At 46.3% G+C, this 20,226-nt stretch overlaps 2 protein-coding genes across 3 annotated transcripts; both read right to left on the reverse strand.

The window, feature by feature from the left end:
- Positions 1–590: 590 nt before the first annotated feature.
- On the reverse strand, positions 591–7,551 carry CCNDBP1 (cyclin D1 binding protein 1). 2 transcript variants are annotated; one of them, XM_054081151.1, is made up of 11 exons: positions 7,418–7,539; positions 7,279–7,338; positions 6,794–6,873; positions 6,077–6,158; positions 5,549–5,645; positions 4,335–4,408; positions 3,952–4,028; positions 3,238–3,491; positions 2,763–2,823; positions 1,112–1,158; positions 591–730 (listed from the first exon to the last, which is right to left on the reverse strand). In XM_054081151.1, exons 1-11 carry the CDS (start codon positions 7,482–7,484, stop codon positions 622–624), a joined length of 1,008 nt encoding a protein of 335 aa, XP_053937126.1. In that variant the 5' UTR covers positions 7,485–7,539; the 3' UTR covers positions 591–621. The 2 variants fall into 2 exon arrangements, with proteins under 2 accessions (XP_053937126.1, XP_053937127.1); XM_054081152.1 differs by lacking the exon at positions 3,952–4,028 and having other exon boundaries at positions 3,238–3,508; positions 7,418–7,551.
- Positions 7,361–20,216, reverse strand: ZNFX1 (zinc finger NFX1-type containing 1). The gene is made up of 13 exons (XM_054081143.1): positions 20,076–20,216; positions 17,123–19,123; positions 16,214–16,345; positions 15,808–15,956; positions 15,444–15,587; positions 14,880–14,997; positions 14,332–14,579; positions 14,074–14,213; positions 13,571–13,725; positions 12,777–12,922; positions 12,297–12,407; positions 11,493–11,588; positions 7,361–10,064 (listed from the first exon to the last, which is right to left on the reverse strand). The coding sequence occupies exons 1-13, from the start codon at positions 20,116–20,118 to the stop codon at positions 7,632–7,634; spliced, it is 5,916 nt and encodes a 1,971-aa protein (XP_053937118.1). The 5' UTR covers positions 20,119–20,216; the 3' UTR covers positions 7,361–7,631.
- Positions 20,217–20,226: the final 10 nt, after the last annotated feature.

Consider the following 20,226-nt stretch of genomic DNA (forward strand, 5'->3'; position numbering starts at 1 on the left):
GAACCCACCACTGCATAGCTATTTTTCCCTACCTGTGCCAAAACAGGTGTCCTAGAACTTTAAAGTGATGATACACCGAGCATTTCTCTAGAGATACACTCTTTTCCCCTACAGATCCTCAACATTAGTAAACTAGTAAATAACATTTTTTTTTTTACTGCTTTCTGAGGAAATAGGAAAAAGAAAGTTCACTCTTCTCTACGGTTAGACAGAAAATAGCAGCAGTGCTGCATATTTTTTAATGGTTCATTGGTCTGCTTGCAAAAGAAGCAAGATCCTTTTTCTGTATATATCCTCTGCCACTTGAAAACAGATAAAGCCACTCATGGAAATCTAGCAATGTTTTATTGTTCTTTGAACCCCACCGTAGTTTCAGCGTCTGATGAATGGGGCACATTCACAGCATTAAGATGCAGCACTGCACAGTCCCAGGAATCCAAGCAAAATGACACCTTCTGCAATGGCAAAAAGCAGCTTCCTGGAAAATTTTACCAAGTGGCAATAATGATCTCTCCTATAAACATAGTTCTCATCATTCTCCTAGTAGATGGAGAACCTCAAGAGTCACTGGAAAAGCATATGCCAGAGCCAGTGGCAGCAATACATGTAGACACAGAAGAGCTACAGTTGACCCTGTGTGAAGTTCTTGATTTTGTTCATGTTGTGATCTACTGCACCAGTTAGAAACTGCACCCAGCCTTCCTCTGATGGTGGACAGACATGGCTTGTCCTGCAAAAGTGGAGGAAATTCATTAGGAAAGCCTCCTTGGTGTCTTATACCTATGCATTCAGGCAACATGTGGGTATTGCAAAGTACTGAATTACCCTAGCACAAAACAGGACTGCTATAGGCCCAGAGCGCTTGGAGCAATGAAGAACCCACATCCATGTCTCTAGTCTCAAGTCTTAACACGTGTCCGTCTTCAGTTGGTATCACCTTCATCCTTACCACTATTTTCTTATTCTCAACCCTTTGTGACTGGACATCATCATAATTATTCCAAAATGCCAGCAATTACTGTCTAACATGAGTCATCTTTGACAGGATGCAGAAAGACATCACCCCTCATAGCAGGGAACTCACACACACACAACCATAACTCATACTCACTTTGTAATCTCTAAGACTTTCTTTAAAACAGAGGCCAACTTAGCAGCCTAGAAAGAAACAAAAGGGAAAGAAAGTGAGCCAAACATGGAAAAAAAGGGGGCTCAGCAGTACTGGAAAAGACGAGCTGGGGTAGGAATGCCCAATACAATCAAGAACGAGTCCAATCAGCACCGACCCTGGTGCAGGAGGAAGCTATCTATCATTCCCATGCTGGGAGTGTCTCCCAACCTGCTGCTGGCTGGGACAGGTGAAAATAAAGACTGGCTGGGTTTGAAAGCATATATTGAAATGCTTTTTTCTTTAAACAGACAAGTCTGTAAAAAATTGTTAACTGATATTAATGCATGAAGTTACAAGTGACTGACTGTAATGCATTTTAATATTAAGCAATATTTTCTTTTCTTACCCCAGAAAATCAAGTAACTGGCTAAAGGCATGAAACCAGAATTGGGAATAAAAAAACCTTAGATATGAGAAATGTCACGGTTGAGCCCCAGCTGGCAGCAAAGTGGGATGAGGAGAACTGGGGAGTAAAGTAAAACTTGTGGGTTGAGATAAAGATCATTTTAATAGAACAATGAATTATTATTAATAATTACATGCATATAAATAATATATTAAAATACAACCACTCAGTGCCTGTTGATTAGCCCGTCCCAACCAATGATTTCAGTGAGCGCAGCAACAGCAGTAAGCACAGAAACAAGAGCAAGCACAGCAATAGCAGAACGTAAAGCACTGAACATGGAATCCGTATCACCTGCCACCTGCCCCGCAGCCCGATTCCCATTCTATACTGAGCATGATGTTACGGTACAGAATATTCCATTGGTTCAGGTTAGCTGTCCTGGCTCTGCACCTGTACACTAGCAAAACACTGAAAACTAAAAGTGCCCCTAATTTCTCAGCAACTACAAACATCAGCATACTTTCCACATTCCTCTCATACTAAAACTAAAAACAAGCAGCTGCTGGGAAGAAAATTAATTCTATCCAGCCAAGCATAAACAATAGCTAGAAACTAAGTTATCAACATTGTTCTTGCACTAAATACAAAATACAGCAGCTACTGGCAAGAAAATTCACTCTATCCCAGCCAAAACCAGGACAAGAAGATGCATGCTTAATTTATGATTTAAGGGACTCCTGGGAGTTGTCTAGTACAACCGCCTGCTTTAGGCAAGGCCCACCTTAAAGCTCAGTCGGGCTGCTCAGAGACCTGCCTAGTCAGGTTTTGAGTATTGCCAAAGATGGAGATTCCACAGCTTCTCCGAGTAGCTTCTTTCAGTGCTTAAATACGCTTACTGCAACAAATCTCTAATTTGTATTTTTAATGTAGACAATTTTATTTGAGCAAGCTTACGCCACCCAAGGAAGCAGGCACACATGCAGTGCAGCAGCAGCCTTAGACCTCACTTTCCTGAGGCACTGCCCTTGGATGTGAATATGGACTATAGCTCAAAGCCAAAGCTCAAGTGGCCATGCTCTTCCATGAAGAAGTAAAAATCGGGAATGCATCGGGAGCGCAAGAACCAAACGGGACCCTTAATCCCTACGAACTTGTTACCGAGACAGTCACACAGTCCTATTCAATTCCTTCCCCTTCTCTATGCTAAGTGAGGAGACTGAAATGCAGGCTGCAGATACTTACATTGAGTCGCACACCAAGCTGGTTCATAGGTGGATACATGCTCAGCGCCAGCTCATCAACACTGGAACAGGAGAAAGGGAAGCAATGAAAGACAGGTCCTGATAGCACAACTTATGGATCCTAGTCAAAACCTACACCCACCCTAAATGTAAGTCAGGAACGGCAATACGTGACAAGGAGACTACGTCGGTCATACCCATGGGATGCTTCTCACTGCCTCCTCAGACATCTGCATGCCACTCTCACCTTAGAGCGAGACACAGACACAGTGCAAGCTGCAACATGCTCCTCTCTTAACTTGCACAACTCAACAGGCTATGCCATAACAGTGTTCCCATCACAACTGCTTCCACCATCTCCTCACAGCTTCAATATCATAAAACATTATTAAGAGTTTTCTAATCTCTTCTCTAGACCTCAAGAAAGACAGAGACTGCTTTGGAGCAAAAAGCAGCCTGTGGAGAGTTCTGCTTACCTTGGACTGATCTCATTGGCAATGTCTGCAAGATCATCTAGCTGAGAGATCTGCTCTGGAGAATCAGCTTTGCCGTAAGCCTTCACAACACCCAGGACCTTCTTCAGGCAGGCTTTAGAAGCCTTCATTAATCCCAAGCAGGAGCTAAGCAACTTCCGGTCAGCTTCTGACCAATACGTATCTCTGTTGCCCCGAAAGCCAAGCTCTTCATCTTCCATGATGTCGCTGTAGGGGTCTTGCCCTTCCACAACAGCCTGAGAACACAGATGCACTGAAAACCCAGATGCTAACATCAATTCCAGTAACACCCAGGAGGAAAAGAAAACAATCTAGAAATCATACAGTTTACAGAGGAATTTCTCTCCTACCAGCATGTCATCTGCCAAATTGTTAATCCTAGCAGGACTGGATTAAGGAAAACTAATCCCTCACTCCAATTAAACAGAGTAAATAGCAACAAACTGCCAAATAGCACCACTTTTACAGCAACCTAAACTGCCTTACTGTTGCACCCCACTCCACCCAAAATTCAGGACACGACTTTATAGAAATGTTATATAAAGTACATCAGGCTCAAGTTTAAAAATTCATTAAGATCCAAGCATAATACAATAAACTAGTTAATATCAGAACAAATTTAAATCAAAGCCTGCACATAAAACAATCCCTGGTTCCATCACTGCAGGTTCCTCAAAGGCTTAGGAGCTTCCTTACATTTTCCATCTCCTCCAGAGCATCCTTGACCACACCTAGACATGCAGCCAGAGCTGATGTAACTGCTGCCTGGTTATCTGCAAAAGCAAAAGGACAAAAACCATGGCGCTGCACTGACTCAAATCAGCTTGCAACAACGTTCACTTAGTGTGCAGTTGTTAGATCTCGAGATTACAGATTGAATTTTTTTTGCTGAGCTCAGAGCTACATTACTGCCACATGAAGAATCTGGCCCGTCTTCCAAGCTTATACATTTCAAAAACAGTTGGGTTTTGCAGTATGAGTGAGCCTTCATTGTACTAGCGAGTGTGCCCCTTGCAAGGATTACCAACGCTACAAGACAACGCATCCTAGTTCTGGTTTTCTGCATATGCAATACCCACCTCGTGGCAGGTTGGACACTTGCTCACACGCCTCCCACACTCCACCAGTTGATATAAGCTGTTCCTGACACAAACTGAAACAAAACAAAGCCCCCCCTAGTCAGACTCAATCACATCACTGCCAGACTGTTTTCATTTTCTGCATTGAAGACAATGCAGTCAAGTAGAAGCTCTGCTGGAAAGACATCAGCAACCAGATTGTCACTAATATCCCACATCTGTGTAAAGCAAGACATGCTGGTTCCTACTGAGTTTGATTATCCACTGGAACAAGAAACAGGAGCCTCTTATAAAAGCCTCTCAATGTACTTAAGCACATTATTTGTTTTTCAGAATCTACACAAATCACAAGTTTCTTGACCTCTGCCCAAGGGCAGTGGTGTGTAACCCATAAAGAGAGGCAACAGTGGTCCAACAACCAGCTCTATAAATCATTGCATGTGACAATCTACCGCAAAGGCAAAAACTGCCAAAATAGTACAAATGCTATCCAGCACCTTCATGGGAATCCTACCCCCAACATCTTCCCTTGCCACAGACAGGATGAAAATCTGTTCTCCATATAGGCATCTCCATACATACTTGACTCAATCACTAGGACAAGAAGGTACTGCCAGGGCCTTGAGTGCATTCCACCTTCTAGATTATTTTGCTAAGGACACAGTCAGCTCCTTTACTGACAGGAGAAATCAGTGAAGAAAAGCTAGAAGAGACTATTAGCCCTTGCTTACCCTAGGAAGTGTGTTTACCCTGAGATTCTTTTGCTGGGTCCTGTTTGTGCTACATCACAACTGTGCGGCAGTTACGTCTGCACCCAGTCTCCCTTGATTTTGATCTGGGTCATGACCCACTGACTTGACCTTCCTGCCTTGCCCTGATGGACAAGCTGGGCAATCACTGCGTGGTGTCTGAAGCTGGCTCCTGTCTGGACTTGATCCTGACTTGCTGGCCTGACTTTCCAGCTTGACCTCATCACTGTGGGCTTCTTTGATATCTGGACTCTCAACTGAGCCTCACTACCCTTACCAGCACTTCTCTGCCCACTCAGACACCAGCGATTGGGCCTTTGCTGCTGAAGCCACTGCCTCTCCCTGTGTCGTAACAGTGCTCTGCTTTTGCCTTCCCCCTTCTCTTAGGAAGCAGCCTGCCCTTGCCACTTCCCAACAAGTGTTCTCGGAACTTCTCTTCCTATTTTTTTTCTGAAAAATTACTACCTCTCCAATGGAGCACTGAGAATTGTTTCTGTGAGTTGGATCATTCCTTCCACTACTTCAGTGGTAGCATCTCGTACCATTTTCCGAAGAGTAGTACCTGGTCAAGATCAGGAAAGAGCAAAAAAGTTGCCGAAGTCAGAACCGACAGAAAGGAACTGCCAAAGATGAACATGTAGACTGCTCAGTTTGTGCAGGTATACCATATAAATACAAGTTACAGATATTTTGAAGGAAACAAGGAGTTTCCCAGTTCCAAAAGGACTTTAGACAAAGATCAATCAATTATACAGCTTCCATTATCATTCTTTCACAGACAGAAATCTCCAGGAGTAGACAGACAAGTAGTTTGCTCAGGAACACACTAGAAGCCTACAGAATAGCTGATAATGGGACTATGTGCTCAGGATAACTTGCTTTCCTGCAGATGCCAGATCGCACATTAGGCTCTGCAATACAAGATTTCTTTACATAGTGGTGAAAGAATGACCACTCTACATAGTAGCGAGTACTCCACTGTCACGGACTCACCTTGGCCCTTAGGGAGCCAGTAGTACACGGTGGCAACTGCAAGAATAGCGTTTTGGACATCTTCACTCAGCTTCTGGCAATCCTGAAAACAGACAGGCAAAAGGATTAATTGAGAGTAGTGCACAGCTGCACTGCACTTACAAAGTCTCAGGAGCAACCATTTACATTCAGATTGTTTTGAGAAAAGAGAAGCACAGTAATGGCCATCTTGCTTGAGAAACAAATGCAGCACAACTGAAAGATACAGTAAGCAAGCTCTAAACATTACAAGTCGCCCCGTGACTTGGTAACAAAAGATGCCCTGGCGTGATGGTCACACAGCAGGGAAGAAGTAGTAGCTTTTGTCAATATTCTGAACTGGAAGTGGGTTTTTTCCTTCTCCAAACGCAGGTGTGATAGATTTCTCTCAATTAACAACAGAAATATTGTGTATTCTTTATCAGATCTAAGGTCTGTAATGTCCAAAACCCTGTCTCTATCCGTAACCAGGTGCAGATGTTAAAGGAAAGTATGTAAGAATGGTTCTATTGGTTACGTCTCCCTAACTTGCAGAAATTAATTCCTTGGGCAATTCTTGATTTGGATTAATACAGTGAAAGCCCATATCGACATCACTCGTTTGTGCTAAAGCAAGTGATTCTAGTTTATTCAAGCAAACCAACAAATATCTGAAACTTGTCACAGACTGCAACTTCACAGCCTGTGGAATACACTAACCTCTGCAGAAGCCACTGGAGGCCTTGAGAATGCCAGGCTCAGCTTTGTAGCTTCCTGTGATGTTATTTTGAATGCTTGACCTAGAAGGAATTCAATGGAAGCAAAGAGAAAGTAACTCGTGGAAAAGAGCAGCTTAGATGAGCAACGTCTGATGCCACTTTGCCCTACTGCTCAATTACCACGTCTTCTTTCCAAGTAACACAAATAAATAAACTGAGTCGCACTACAGAAGAAGCAAAACTCCACGGTATATTCGTGCCATGCACGTGCACGAATCCTACGTCTGCTTTCTTCCTACTTTTTTCACTTAGCTGGTCGCGATACCCACTGCCACCTCTGCGTCCCGCTCGACGCCTTCCCCAGGTTGTGCCGCACCGCGTTCAGAGACCAAAGGCTCCAGAGATCCCAACGACCACCGGACACTGGCCGCGGCCCGGCCCCCGCCACGGCCCCGAAGGCCCCAGAGGCCCCGGCGCCGCCCATACCTAGCGCGTCCCAGAAGCGCGTCGGCTCGAACGGCTCGCGGCCCTCGCCCGGTTCGCCCTCTGTAACGGCAGAGAGAGGCCTCAGCCGGCGGAGGGGCGTCTCAGAGCGACCCAGCCCCCGCGCGGCCGCGGCCCCCACCTCGGACCCGCGCCAGCACAGCGCGCAGCGCGGCCACCAGCTCCCGCAGCGGCTCCCGCGCCGCCATGGCCGCCCAGCCGCGCGTCACTTCCGGTCTCAGGGAACGGCGGCCCCGCCTCTTCCGGCGCCCCCCATCCCGACAGAGCTGACACAGCGCGGCAGCTGTGAACGTTTTATTAGCGACTAAGCCACCCGGGGAGGGGGTGTCGGGCCGCTACAGCAGCCGGCGGAGCTGCTCGAAGCCGAGCAGGTCGTTGGCCGCCTCGGACCAGGCCGCGTACGTGGCGCCGTCCATCTCTGGGGCCAGGCTGTTGCCGCTGGCCAGAGCGTGGTTGGCGCCCCCGATGACTTCGTGGCACTCGGGGCACTCCCCGCGCTCCATGGCCCCCCCGCACTCCCCAATCACGTAGACGTGCCCGTTCCTGCACTTGAACCAGTGGCCGCGGGGGCAGCCGATGGCACGGACAATCTGCACCCGCTCCTCATCCGAGATCCCCAGCCCTGAGACGGGGAAGGCTGCATAGAGCTGCTCCAGCTTGGCCTTCACTGCTGCCTCATCCTCTGCTGTGAATTTCTTTGTTCCTTCCAGGACCTCCCGTGCACGGGCAATCTCTGGCACCAGCACAGGGGTGATCATCCCGCTTGCGCCTTTGCACCATGCCAAAAGGCTCAGCAAGCAGGTCAGTCTATGGAGCTCAGACTGCAGGTCAGAGACCTCCTGTCCCGTAAAGCAGAGGCGTGGCTTATCCAGCCACTCCTGCACTTCATCCAGCCGCTTTGTCACCCCTTTCCACTCATTCACATCAATTTTCCTTATAGAATTGGTTAGGTTTGCTACGTGTTCGTAGAAGTAAAGCTGGTTCTCAATTAGTCCAATACTTTTTGTGGAAAGATTAGAAGCATTTAGTTTCTCTTCCAGCATGCGGTACTTGAGTGGCAGCATCTGGTGCAGAACAGCATTCTCTGCCAGCGCAGCCTGCAGCCTTTGCCTGCTGGACTCAATTTCCTGTGCTGGGCCTTGAATTTTCTCTTTCACCTGTTCTATCTCATGTAGCCGCCTTTTCACAATGGTGCCGTATCTCAAATTCTTTCTGATAGGTGTCTGACACATTGGGCACACCTTCAGCTTGATAACGTCATCATCTTCATCCATATAATGGTCAAGGCCTTGGGACTCAAAGACATGGCCACAGTCTTCAAGCTGTACAAATCGAGCATCTGAATCTTCTTCGAAGCCAAAAAATATCTGGGTGAGTTCCTCACGGTCACAAACAAGGCACTTCTTTGGGCAGGGCTCGCCACACAATCCAGAACAAAGATGACCGCAGCGCAGTAGCTTAGCACATGGTACATTGCAGCGAGGCCTATTGCATGGTTCGGAGCAAAGATTGGTACATTGGTAGTGCTGGCACTGCCACTCACATGGCTCGGCACACGGAAAACAGGGCTCTCCACATTTCTTTCCACACCTACTGTGGATACAGCGGTTCTGGCACTCCCTCTGACAAGGAGGGCACTCTGTAGTGCAAGGCTGCTGACACTTGTGGGAGCAGACCAAAAAGCGCTTGCATGGGCTACTACACGGCCTATGAAACCTCCCTCCAAAGCAGGTGTGGCAGGAACCTGAGCAGATGTGACCACACTCGAGCAGCACAGAACATTTAGCATTACATTCCACAGACTTGTCATGCTTCATCTGCTCAGTAATCCAGCATTTAACTCGCTGCTTGTGGCCACATTTCAGAGTGACTGTAACCAGTTCAGGACACAACTTAGTGCATTCCTGCCCACAGAATTTGTTGCACGTGTGCCCACAGATCAACTTTCTCTGGCAAGGTTCTTGGCAAAGAAACTCGCTGTCTGCAGTAGAGCACGGCACCATCTGCAGATGGCCACATCTAAAAATAGTTTTCTCAACTATCACCATGCATGGTCCACAGGGCTCGTAACACAAGCGCTGACAGCGGTGCCCATCTGCACAGAGCACCTTTGGACAAGGCTTCATACACTGGTACTCTTTGTGCTGGGCATCATACGGGTGACATGCCCTTGTGCAAACATGTCCGCAACTCAGCCTAAATTCACAGGGACGATTACAGCCTCCCTCTGGGACCTTGCTGAAGTCTGCTGCTGTAGATACTGGTGTCTTGGTTTCAGGGTGGTTTTGACAGAAAAGGACTAATGATCGACCAATGTGACCTTTCTCCTGAAGGGTTTGAATGATCTTGCTCCAGAGAGGACACTTGCCAAGCATTCTCATATTTCCAATACAATACAGCCCCTTCTTAGCTCTGGATAATGCTACACATATCCTATTAGGAATCTGTAAGAACCCAGTTCTCTCCTCTTTGTTGCTCCGCACGAGTGACAGCAGAATAATATCATTTTCCTCCCCCTGGTACTTATCTACTACATTAACCTTCACACCTGCAAAAGTCTTGGCTGGCATGAGTTTACGCAGGCAGAAGAGCTGTCCAGTGTAAGTAGTGAGAATGGTGATCTGAGAAGGTAGATAGTCCTGACACAAGAAGTATTTGCACAGTTCCACTACAAACTGGGCCTCGTGTGGGTTCTGGTAGCTTTTCCCTTCCTGGATCTGTTGCTCAGGAAAGTCATGTTCCACAAAGAAGAGGTTAGATGAGACCCCCTGAAACAAGAGAAAGCAAAGTCAGAAACAGAATGCTGGCTTCTGCCACAGCAGCCTGTTTCCATGTTCCTGATTATTCACTGACAGGAAGACCTTTAGGGAGAGGGCTACAGTATACAGTTACTGCATACTTAGGCAATTTGCTCTTAGATTTCCACAGCGTATTCATCTGATAGGAACTTAAGTTTATTCATCATGTTTCAGCTTACTGATGACATTTCAGCATCCTAATAAGAAATCAGTTCCTATGGATGATTTTAGTTTTTCCTACTATGCCTTTTAGAGAAAAGAGAGGATTAAGCACTAATAAAATTTCTGAAAGCATCGAGGAAGACATTACAGCAGCCTTCCAGTACTTGAAAGGGGCTACAGGAAAGCTGTGGAGGGACTCTTGATCGAGAAGTGCAGAGACAGGATGAGGAGGAACAGTTTTCAGCTGAAAGAGACTGAGATAAGATATCAGGAAGAAATGTTTCCCTGTGAGGGTGGGGAAGCCCTGGCCCAAGCTGCCCAGAGAAGTCGTGGTTGCCCCATCCCTGGAGGTGTTCAAGGCCAGGTTGGATGGGGCTTGGAGCCCCTGATCCAGTAGGAGCTGTCCCTGCCCATGGCAGGGGTTGGAACTGGATGGGCTTTCGGGTCCTTTCCAACCCAAACCATTCCATGATTCTACTATCATAGTTCTGTTTCACATTTGTGGCGTAAACAATGTTTGGGTTTGGCTATGTGGGAAAAAAATAGTAAGTTATAAGTACACCGGGCTCAGCACTTGCCTAAAAACACCTAGCAAAACCCACGCCTGTTACTGCAATAAAAACAAAAACAAGCAAGGAGGATCGCTTTTCCACCAGGAAAACTAGGACCACTAGGGACTCCAGTAGTCCTTCACCAGCTCCAGGGGTGTAGAGTTGTCTGATAACCTGTTCAAAAATTCCACTTGTCTTGATTTAGTGGGGACCTTAAGTTTTTGCCTATTAACTGGAATTCTTCTACCCATCAGAAATTCTTGGACTTCATGCCAAAACCCAGAGGCTGATTTTACCAGGAAAGAACAGCTTTTGTAGGTCAAACACAGATCCCTGTTTTTTTCAAGGTGTCCTCAGTGGCACAGCATCCAAATATAATGCTTTAATTCTCTCATGTAAGATTTCTTCCTAGCTTTCAATCTCCTACAAATCTTTCAGTCCCTCTTCCATATTTCACTGTTCTTTTAAAGTCATCAGTACTGGATCAATTTCCAGCATCCACTCTTATCACTAATGCCAGAAGAACTACAAATTACTTGTCTAATTATATCACACATATCTTTGATTCAGGTATAAAGTTCAATAACTAAACTTGATCTAAAAATTTGAAATCCTTGAACGCTGCATTTTACAGAAACTCATTTTAGCCATTAACGGGGGAAAAAAGCGATTGCTGAAAACTCACTTTTATGTTCTCATACTTCAGGACAGAAGGATGGTTCTCCAGTTCCCGGTATATGTGAGGGGTGAGAAGTTGAGCAATTTCAGGACGCATGCGGTGCTGAAACACAAAGCAGCCTGATCAGTCTTGAAGGAACATCATATTTCCCTGTCAGTGTTCTGTTCAACTGTACAGACTGTGCCTGAATACAAGACAAGGATGACTTTGCAGTAAGAGTAAAGAAGGGAGCACCTCTCAATTCCCATCCTCCCTCACCATATCACTGCTGCCACAAGCAGCAATTTGAAGAGGGAGAAGTAGCAGAGTATCTTCAAGAAAATAATTTAGCAAGGTTGTTGTAATAAGAATGCTGGTTTCAGTGCAAATATAAGAACATTCTAGATAACGAAAGCCAGCATGTCACCCTAACCACTACATGTAAGCTCTTCTAAGTAGTTGCAATACAGGACTGCTGGAGGTAGAATTAACTTTTCCAGGCACCAAGATAAATGATTATAGTAATTTAGCAGGAAGAAGCCTGAGAAGTCTTGTGCTGTCAGCCTCCAGAGTTCTGGGAGTTTCATACACCACAATAAGCCATGTTCATTGCATGAAAACATATGGGAACCACAGTGCTGTGGACAACATCAACGAATAATTGCAAATATACAGAAACATCATGGTAGTTTGATAGCTCCTACAACTCTCTCGAGAGCACAATCTTTTCTCTCAGACTATTCTGAGACTAGAAATATGAACTTAAGTGTACTACAGACTTAAAACAATTTAAACACAAATGCAATGGAGTTCTTTATAGCTCTTCCTCACTTGATATTTAAGGCAGACAAAAGGGAAATTGATTTTCAACAGCCGTTCGAAGAGAGAGACTTCCAGATTGAAGTTCTTGGCCAGGTCATATACATTCACACTAGGCCGCAGCTGAAAGAGAAGGAATAAGAGGTCCACATTTCAGCACTTTTCCTACATATTAGGAAGATTTTTCACTCGTCTCATTTTTCTATCACTGGTCCCCCATAGAAAGGTCAGACACTGGATTCCTGCAGAAGTGCTAAATATGAAAATCAGATACAGCCACAACTGAAGTGGCTGCAAGCACATGTAAAATTGTATCAGTTAAATTGAAAGACAAGTCACATAAGAGCTCTGCTCCAAAACTACAGGAGACAGGACCTGCGGTATCTGTGGCAGCTGGGGAGCAGTAATTCCTGGCAGCCTTTCACATATGGTGTTTGGTTAAAAGGTTCTAGCTAATTTGCACAAGTTAGAGGCATTAGTCATGGATTTTACCTGCTGGTGATCTCCAATGAGGATGAGATGCTGGCAAGCTTTAGTCATAGTAGTAATAGTGTGAGCCTCAAGCACCTCTGCTGCCTCTTCTACAACAACAATTTGTGCCTTTATTTTTTGCAAGAGCTGATGGTATTTGGCAGCTCCTGAGCAAGGAAAGAAGACCACCTTTAGCAGAATATAACTACATGCAGGCAGTATGACAAAGATTTTCAGGGAGGCGAGCAGGCTGTGTCCCAGAAAAGACTGGCACTCTTCCCAAGATTCCCTGTTTCAGGACACAGCTTTTTGAACTTTAAAACAGCACCACACCAAGGATGACTTCAATATGAAGATATATTAGGGAAGGCAGGTGGGGATTAGAGTCCTATGCCGGCCCTTTGTGCTTTTCCGATGTTCTTCTCAGACATAAGATACCCACTCAATACACTGATCAACACACATAAATAAACCTAAAGTCTCTCCAAAGAGTCATGTTTCAATGACCTTTACGCTTTCATCACCTTCTGGTATATCAGCTGTGCTTTACTCAGGCACAAGTAGAGCATTTCTTTTAGAAGAACACTGCTCAACATGAAGGGAGTACAAGAGTGCACAGAAACTGCTCATGCAGTTAATCGACAACTCATATAATCGCCACATTTGCAAAGTCAGAGACTAGGGAGGCTACAGACTAACGCAGATCCTGTCCTGGGCTGTCAAAGCAGCACACAATACTAATCTTTTGGCAACAAGGTTCTTTAACCATTACTGGATGCAATGCAATACTGGTTTGCTTCCCTGCCGATGTGTACCTGTAGTTGTCATCCCCACAACTTCGGCCTCCTTGAGAATACAAAGATCCTCCTGCAGTCTCAGTTCTGTCAGCCTTTCTGCTGCTGCCTGGTACTGCTGTTCATGCTGCAGAATCCTCTGGCGAATAACCCCTTGATATGTCTGCAGCCAAAGCCTGAGAAGAAAATGCCATTATCACACATAGTAAGGGGAACAGGGAAGTGATCCAGAAGTTCTGAGTTGACTGAGTTCAAAACTTCCTCTGTGTCTTTCGGGCAAGAGTTTATTAACATCTGCACTTAGTCCCAAACCACATAGTTTGAGATATAGAGATAGTTTATAGTTTGAGGTATAGAGATAACAGCACTGCCTATGCAATAAAAGGAAGGTGAGAACAAACACGGTCAAAGAAGGAGCTGAACAGATATGGACAGAAACACCATGACTTGACAGAAAGAGTCTGTAAACTGTAACAGTCATAGGAAACACTTGCCTGACAGGCTCTGCAAAATAGCTTTGTCACCTGTAAAGCTTCCAACGGGAGCTCAGGTCAAGCTGCCACAGATCCCGAATAGTGTTAGCCTCTAACTCTGTCATTGCACTCAGTTTACGGAGCTCAAGCTTCATCCTCTGTTTCATTTTCTTCCTCTGGGCAGTAGTTATCTGTGGAATAAAAGTTCCCAATAATCACTTAGAGCACAAATATTTTTCTGTGTTGGCATCCCCACGTTATTCTTTACACAGTCAAGCAGAGTCAAAGCATGCTACTGCATGCAGTTACCTCCCACTGCATAACGGTCTGTTGGAGTTGGGGTGCTTCTTCTTCCTGGTCCTCCAACCTCATAGCCAACAGCACACTGGCTAGCTCATGAACGGCTCTGTGCTCTTCCTCTTTTCCTCCCTGAGGTTTTGCTGCCTCTTCATCCTCAATCACTCTGTCAGCTTGAATCAGGTCAGCCTCCTCTGGGATCTCCAATAGTTCCTCTTCTGCTTCATCTTCCCACTCCTCCTCTTCCTCCTGCAGACTACCTGTAAGAGTCACCAGTTACACACAGTGAGCCACAGCCACTCTAGCAGTATCACAGTGCAGCAGTCAGATCACTATGTGGAAATTAAGGTTAATCTTCTTTCTACTACCTTACAGTGCCATGCATCTTTCAGTATCTGTTAAGTAGCAGTGTCTCTTTTCTGGCACACACGCACAGCTTACGCAAACACACCTGTGGAGGATGGTCGGGGTTGTCTGGGGAGTTTAGGGGGTGGAAGTGTTTTGGGATTTTTTATTTCTTTTTGTTTTGATTTTCAGGTTTGTTTGTCTGTTTGTTTTACCTGGATTCTCAGCCCCTACATTTTCTGCAGCATTCTGGGTGAAGACGGTTACACCAAGGCCCAGCCACTCCAGAATCACTGAGTGTCGCAAAGCACTGTTGTAGAACTCCTTATCGTCCTAAGATAAGGAAAGTCAAATCAGCCAGGCCTATTGCTATTCAGAGGCTTAGGGTGATGCCAAAGGGGCACTTTGCAGTAGCAGGCAACTAGCACAAGTCCCCTGGGAGAACTCCAGAGCTAGAAAGTCTGATCCTCAGATTCTCGGAAAAAGCATCCCACCTCCCCTTTGGTTTAAGGGGCTTTCATTTGGGCACTTGTATTTTTATACTGATAGGGATCACTTAAGAGTCTCTACAACTTCCAGGATTTAAATCCCCTGCCTGCTCTGCCCTGCCCAGCCTAGACTACTATCGCTTAGCACAGCTTGCTATTCACTTACTCACTTTCCTAGCAGCCAAGTGATGCTAAAAAGAAGTGTGTTTGGGGGACCTCAGACTCATTAGCATAAAGGGTAGTAAGCATACATTGGGGCTGCTTGGCTCAGAAGAAAGGGACCTCTCTCACCAGACCATTCATCAGACTGTCCCAGTGCTGGGGCGCAATGCATGCTTCCAAGTGGCGCTCATGCAAAACTCCATGCATTGTGCACTCCAAGTGCTTTGCTACTTCATGGAGCTGCTGCTCAGCCTGTTTCATCTCAGCGGTTATCTGTTCATAACAAAGAAAAGGGTGGCATCATCTCATACTCAGAGAAACACAGTTCAGAAACAGCAGGACAAGAAACAGATAAAGTGAACGAGGGCAGAAGAATTAGGACGCCAACTTCAGTGCAAGACAAGGTCAAAGAACAAGTATGGAGGAAAGGTAGTTGGCTCCTCCAGTGCACAGCCAACCCAGTCCCATCATCTCCAGTGAAGTTTGCACGTACATTCACATAGGCTCTGCGGAGATGCAGTGGCAAGTTGTATCGAAACTCGCACTTCTTCCTCAGCTCCTTCAAAGTGAATTGCTTCAAGACTTCACTGCTACTTCTGCCCCCAACACGCACCATCCCATGTTTTTGGAATGTGTATATTCCTGCAAACAAAAGAGAAATATCAGCACTAAAAAGGCAAGCTCTTTTTTCTGCAGTAGGACAAAGGGTAGGGAGAACCCTTTGTCTGCAAGCATTGCACTGTATCTGTTTGAGTGAAGTTTTCTTACTGTGTATAAATGGGACTAGAGTCACTAGGAAATAAATCCAAAAGGGCAGGTCATCTTGCCAGAAGATGGACAGAGTAGGAGTTATACTATTTCTGCCTGATCCTCCATCATACGTCGTCAGGTACTCTTACCTTCCAAGAACTGATCCAGCGCGTGGTTAGTGTAGCAGACTACAAGGATGGGAGACTTCTGGCCAATGCATTGCCACACGTGCTTATTAGTCAAGAGAGCCTGAACAATCTTCAAACCCACAAAGGTCTTCCCTGCAGAACAAGATCAGGATCAGAAAAAGTGTAATCCACCCTCCGCACAGTGCCTTGAAACACAGGAACCATCAAAATCAGACACAAGACTTCCTTCTAAGATGCAAATCTGGTCTGTGCCAAGAGGCCTGACCCCAGAGGTAACTAGTTTACAAAATGTAAAGTAGCATGACACCATCCATCTGGCCTGTACATGAGCAAGGCCACGCTCTGCAAGAATGTTAACACACTGCACCCAGACTCAGGGTTTTCTCTGACACTGTCCCCCAGCCCACTCTGATACTGACTTCAAACACGACATTTGGCTGCATGTGAAATATCCACACACTAGTGGAATACAGGCAGTGGTGCTTGTTGAGTTCAGGTACCATTTGAAACAATTGCAGTTCATCTTGTAATGCTTTATTTACACAGAGGATCATGGCTGAATGCTTCCAACGTTCTAATATGCTATGAAGACAAATCAGTCTGTTGCACAGCAAGAGGCACCATGATACAAAAGGCTGTTAAATTTTTTTCACCCCAGTACACAAGCAGAGCCAACAAGTGCAATGGGTGTCTACTTACAACTTGGTTGGCAACACTTAAGATCCGGTATGGGTATTGAGGATATTTTAACCTTCTCCACAGCTCATGCTAACTGAGCTACTCAAGCATCAATGAGGCATGGGACTAAGCTTTGGCAACAGTACAGCTGCCTTTCTGAAGTCAATCTCCCTAAATGGGGGAATCAAGGAGAATTCCTTAAATGATAGACTAAAAGCAAATGTTTCTCACCAGTCCCAGGAGGTCCTTGGATGATAGCCAGCTCCTTGGTGAGAGCAAGATTCAATGCCTGCATCTGAGACTCATCTAATCTCAAAGTTTCCATTGAAGGCCACTGCTTGGGATCTAGAACACAGACACTCTGCCCTCTCAAAACACCAGGGTTCATCACTTCATCTGACAGGAGATCTTCCATCAAGGGTGCAAAGTTATAGGCAGTACTCATTGTCAGGTATGTTGGCTTCTTCACCTGCGTATCACATTCCACGATGTACTTCTGGAATGGGATATCGTCTTCCTGGATTTCCTGTAACCCTTCTAACACATGCCGATAGGCCTCAAAGTAGGCAGTTGTCTCTACCATGAGGAAGGAGTCTGAGGGCCGAACATCTGCCAGCAGTGCCTGGTTCTGTGCATTAAAACATAGCTGCACAATCCCACAGGCAAGATCTGCATTATCACGATTAGAAACAGTGGCAAAAAGGCATGTTTCAAAGCGATCTTTGGACATGCAGATGAGGGATCCATATAGCAACCGTTTGGAATTCTGCCATCGTACATATTTCAATGGTTTTATGTCAAACTGGATCTTGTAAACAATACCAGTTAGGGAACAGAGGGGGGTAATTATGCGTGCGTCAAAGTAGATCCTGATATCATCAAATTTTTTCTTTCTCAAACCTTTGTCCCCAAAGCTCTGCAAAAGCTCTAAGATACCTTCCCTTAAAGGCCTTACAAAGTCTTCTCTCAAAAGCCGAAAATGGGTGTCAAGATAAATGCTCGTGCTATCATATCTTCCAGAAACAATATTGGGACGTAGAAAGGGTTTTCCATCATGGTGTACTTCATCATATGTCGGATAAATTGTCATTGTACGGTAGGTTCCTTCTTCACCATCAGTCTGAGGCTGCATAAGAGTATAGTTATCAGCCCTCAGCGTGCCTTCACGTTTCTTCTCCTGCAGATGCTGCATAAGCATCTGGACTTTATTTAGATTTTTCTCTGTTTCTTCTGTGATGTCCACACCAGAATCTCTTAGGGCATTTATGGATGCTTGCAAGACTGTCAAGAGAATGGAGATTTTCTGCACAGAGCTGGATGGGAAAATACTGATCAGGTCCTGGAGAAGTGAAACGATGTTAGCAATATGCACAGGGTACTGGTAACGCACAGCAGGCTCTGTTTCTGTTACCATGTCAGACACATACTGTGGCAGACAGATCTTGAGAAAGTTGGACTCCTTCACCTCTCCAAGAAGCTGTTGGACACTCTGTCTATCTACTCGGGAACTGCATGCTTTTTTAATCACCTGGCAAATGAGCTCAAGGAAACTGGGTTTCATAGCAGTTTGGGAAAGAAGCTCCTTCAAACCTAAACTGGAAGCAAGCGTGATGACAACTTCTGAAGGGTCTTTCTGGAGGAGACTTTCTAGGAATCTATAGCCAATCCTTTTGACTTGCCGAGGCTGCTCACTGAGCTGGACACCTCCTGGGATATGATTCTGGTAGAGATGAGGATTCTCCTGAGGTTGCATTCTCCTTTCCCTGCCTTTATTTTCTTGCCTGTTCTTTAGTTCTCTAGCTCCTTCTTGGGCTTGTCCACCTTGATACCTCCTTCCCCTACCCTCATTTTCTTTCTCATTCCACGGGCCTCTGGCCCTATTGTGTGCTTGTCCACCATATCGCCTCCTTCCCCTACCCTGAATTTCTTGTTCATTCCAGGGTGCTCTGGCCCCCTCGGGTGCTTGTCCACCTGGAGGCCTTATTCTCCTTTCCTCATTCTCCTCTTCATTCCAGTGTCCCATACCTCCACTGTTGGCCTCTCCACCTTGTATTCTGGGTTTATTCTTGCTTGATTGAGGAAACCTCAAAATTCTCTCCTCTCTTTGCCTAGGCTGAAGAGTATAATTAGTGGCTTGGGGGCTTTCCCCTAACAGAGCTGGCCAGCCTGACACAGTCTTTGTTCCATTGCCGCCTCTTTGTATAAAGCCAGCATCCCAAGGATCTGCATGCCCTTAAAAAAACCAAAACCACTCCTTAGTTATAAATGAACCACACTAGCTTCCCTCCCAACACAGATGACTGAGCATTTTGGTCTGATAGTGCATTTTGGTCATTTGGCATCCAGTTAGAAAACCGCAGTTATTTTTGCACCCAGACTTTCAAAACGGTGTTTCTTTTGCGCCCTTTTCTGCTATAAACAGTGCCGTGCCCAGCAGTCACTTACCCTGCTCAGCCACGAACATGCTAAAAACCAAAGCCCTTTTCCACAGAACAGAAAGAATCACAGAATCATAAAATAGTTTGGGTTGGAAGGGACCTTAAAGATCATCCAGTTCCAACTCCCCTGCCATGGGCAGGGATATCCCACTGGCTCAGGCTGCCCAAGGCCCATCCAAGCTGGCTTGGAACCCCTCCAGGGATGGGGCAGCCACAGCTTCCCTGGGCAACCTGGGCCAGCGTCTCACCACTCTCAGGGGGAAGAAATCCTCCCTAACGTCCAGTCTTAATCTGCCTCTTTCCAGTTCATACCCATTCCCGCTCATCCTATCCCCACAAGCCTTTATGAACAGCCCCTCTCCAGCTTTCCTGTAGCCCCTTCAGGTACTGGAAAGTCGCTATAAGATCTACTCAGAGCCTTCTCTTCCCCAGGCTGAACAACCCCAACTCTCTCAGCCTGTCCTCCTATGGGAGGTGCTCCAGCCCTCCGATCATCTTTGTGACCCCCCCCCTGGACCCGTTCCAACAGCTCCATCTCCACCTTACGTTGAGAAGAGCAGAACTAGAAAAGGCCAAAGGGGAGTTTTCTTGAACTAGACAGGACTTCCTCACGGAAAAGAGGGAGGCGGCGGCCGCCGAGTTCGAGCAGCCGAGCACAGCGCGGCGGAGAGCCAAGCGGCGGCGACCCGGCCGGGGCGAGCCCGCACCCAGGCGCGGCGGGACGGTCCCTCCCGGCTGCCGCTCACCTCTGGCCGCAGCGCGGGGCGGCTCCTGCCCGGAGCCCTCCATCGCCCGCGCGAAGCCGCCGAACGATCTTCTCTCCCTATATCGACGCCGGTCCCGACGGGCAGCGCTCAGTCCCGCCGCTTTCGCTTTCCTTTCCCGAGCAGAGGGGGT

The sequence above is a fragment of the Cuculus canorus genome, chromosome 16, assembly GCF_017976375.1.
Source record: "Cuculus canorus isolate bCucCan1 chromosome 16, bCucCan1.pri, whole genome shotgun sequence".
Classification (NCBI taxonomy): Eukaryota; Metazoa; Chordata; class Aves; order Cuculiformes; family Cuculidae; genus Cuculus; species Cuculus canorus.